Source organism: Pygoscelis adeliae, unplaced genomic scaffold (assembly GCF_000699105.1).
Source record: "Pygoscelis adeliae isolate BGI_AS28 unplaced genomic scaffold, ASM69910v1 Scaffold382, whole genome shotgun sequence".
Taxonomy (NCBI): Eukaryota; Metazoa; Chordata; class Aves; order Sphenisciformes; family Spheniscidae; genus Pygoscelis; species Pygoscelis adeliae.
Window position 1 is genome coordinate 1,559 of NW_008824288.1, and position 1,250 is coordinate 2,808.

At 63.4% G+C, this 1,250-nt stretch overlaps 1 protein-coding gene across 1 annotated transcript; it reads right to left on the reverse strand.

Moving 5' to 3' along the window:
• Nucleotides 1-253: 253 nt before the first annotated feature.
• SMIM12 (small integral membrane protein 12) lies at nt 254-1,250 on the reverse strand (the record flags this gene model as incomplete). The annotated part of the gene is made up of 1 exon (XM_009318733.1): nt 254-1,250. A coding segment is annotated over one exon (219 nt), but the record flags the coding sequence as incomplete, so codon positions are not given.

Consider the following 1,250-nt stretch of genomic DNA (forward strand, 5'->3'; position numbering starts at 1 on the left):
GGTCGAAGGGAAGCAGATGCCGTGGCCGGGGGAGCTGGGAGGGAGGCACAACCGCAGCACAGCCTGGGGTTTCCGGCCCTCCCCCTCCTTCCTGCCTGCCACCCTGTTGCCAGGCCCCACGGTCAGTGCCCAGCCAGGGACAACGATGGCATTTCTCCCATTGTAGAAGGGGTTGCTTCTTGAAAACATGGGGAGCAGAAACACGCTCTGAGCCAGGGTTAGGGCCAGGTGTTGATGCAGAAGACACAGAGGCCCAAGGACTGACAGAAGTTTATTCTGGCTGTTCCCGTACAGGGCAGAGATCTCCCCGTTCTCTACACGCCAGCCCAAAGCCACTGCCATGCTTGGAGCTCCAGGACGGAAGCAGGGCCAGGACTTCCACCTCCCCCTGTCCCCCTTCCTTGCTGCGAAGCCTGGGGATGATGCAGAGAGGGGTTCCCCAAAGATCGCCACCACTGCTCAGGCTCCCGTGGGTGTACCGTGGTAGTGTGGTGCTGTGGTCGGGGTTCGCAAAGAGCCACGGGAGAGCTGTAAGCAGGACGGCAGGTCCTCCTGCCGCAGGTGCTTAGCCTGACCCCAACCCCAGGTCACTCAGGTGCAAGTTTCTTCTATCTTCGCGCCATGGAAGAAACCAGACCTAAAGAGACGCGGGTGGAACCAGGCCAAGAGGGTTTCGTGGTTCAGGGGCCGGGACAGACCGAGAGCTGATGAGTTTCAGACACGTTCCACCTCCAAAGCATGGCTCCCTGCCCGCTCTGCCACAGGGGAGGTCTGGGCGCTGTGTCTTGAGTACATCCACGGGTTGGGTAAACCCTGACCCTCCGGAGGGCCCCGGGAGGGTGAAGAGCAGCAGTGGGCACAGCGTATTGCCCAGGTACGGCCCGGCGCAGGAGGCAGGCTGGTGGAAGATGTGCAGGTGACAGGGTGCCAGGGAGCCCCCGGCGTGGTGCTGCGGGACACAGCCCTCGGGCAGCCGGCCCCAGCCCCGGGAACAGTCGCTCCAGGGCACCGCGTTTGCCCAAACAACTTCATTAACTCTTTTCCGGGCGGTTCCTGTTCAGCACGGCCCGAGGGGCGAACTCCAGCTTGTCCTTCAGGCTCACCACCTTGGTCAGGTCCTTGCCCGCGATCTCCTGCAGCTTGCGGTCCTCCCGCTGCTCCGAGATGCTCTTCTCCTCCTCGGCCGCGGGCGGGGGGTCCCCGCGGAGGAACCACTCCAGGTGGTAGCCCACCAGCACCACCACGAAGGA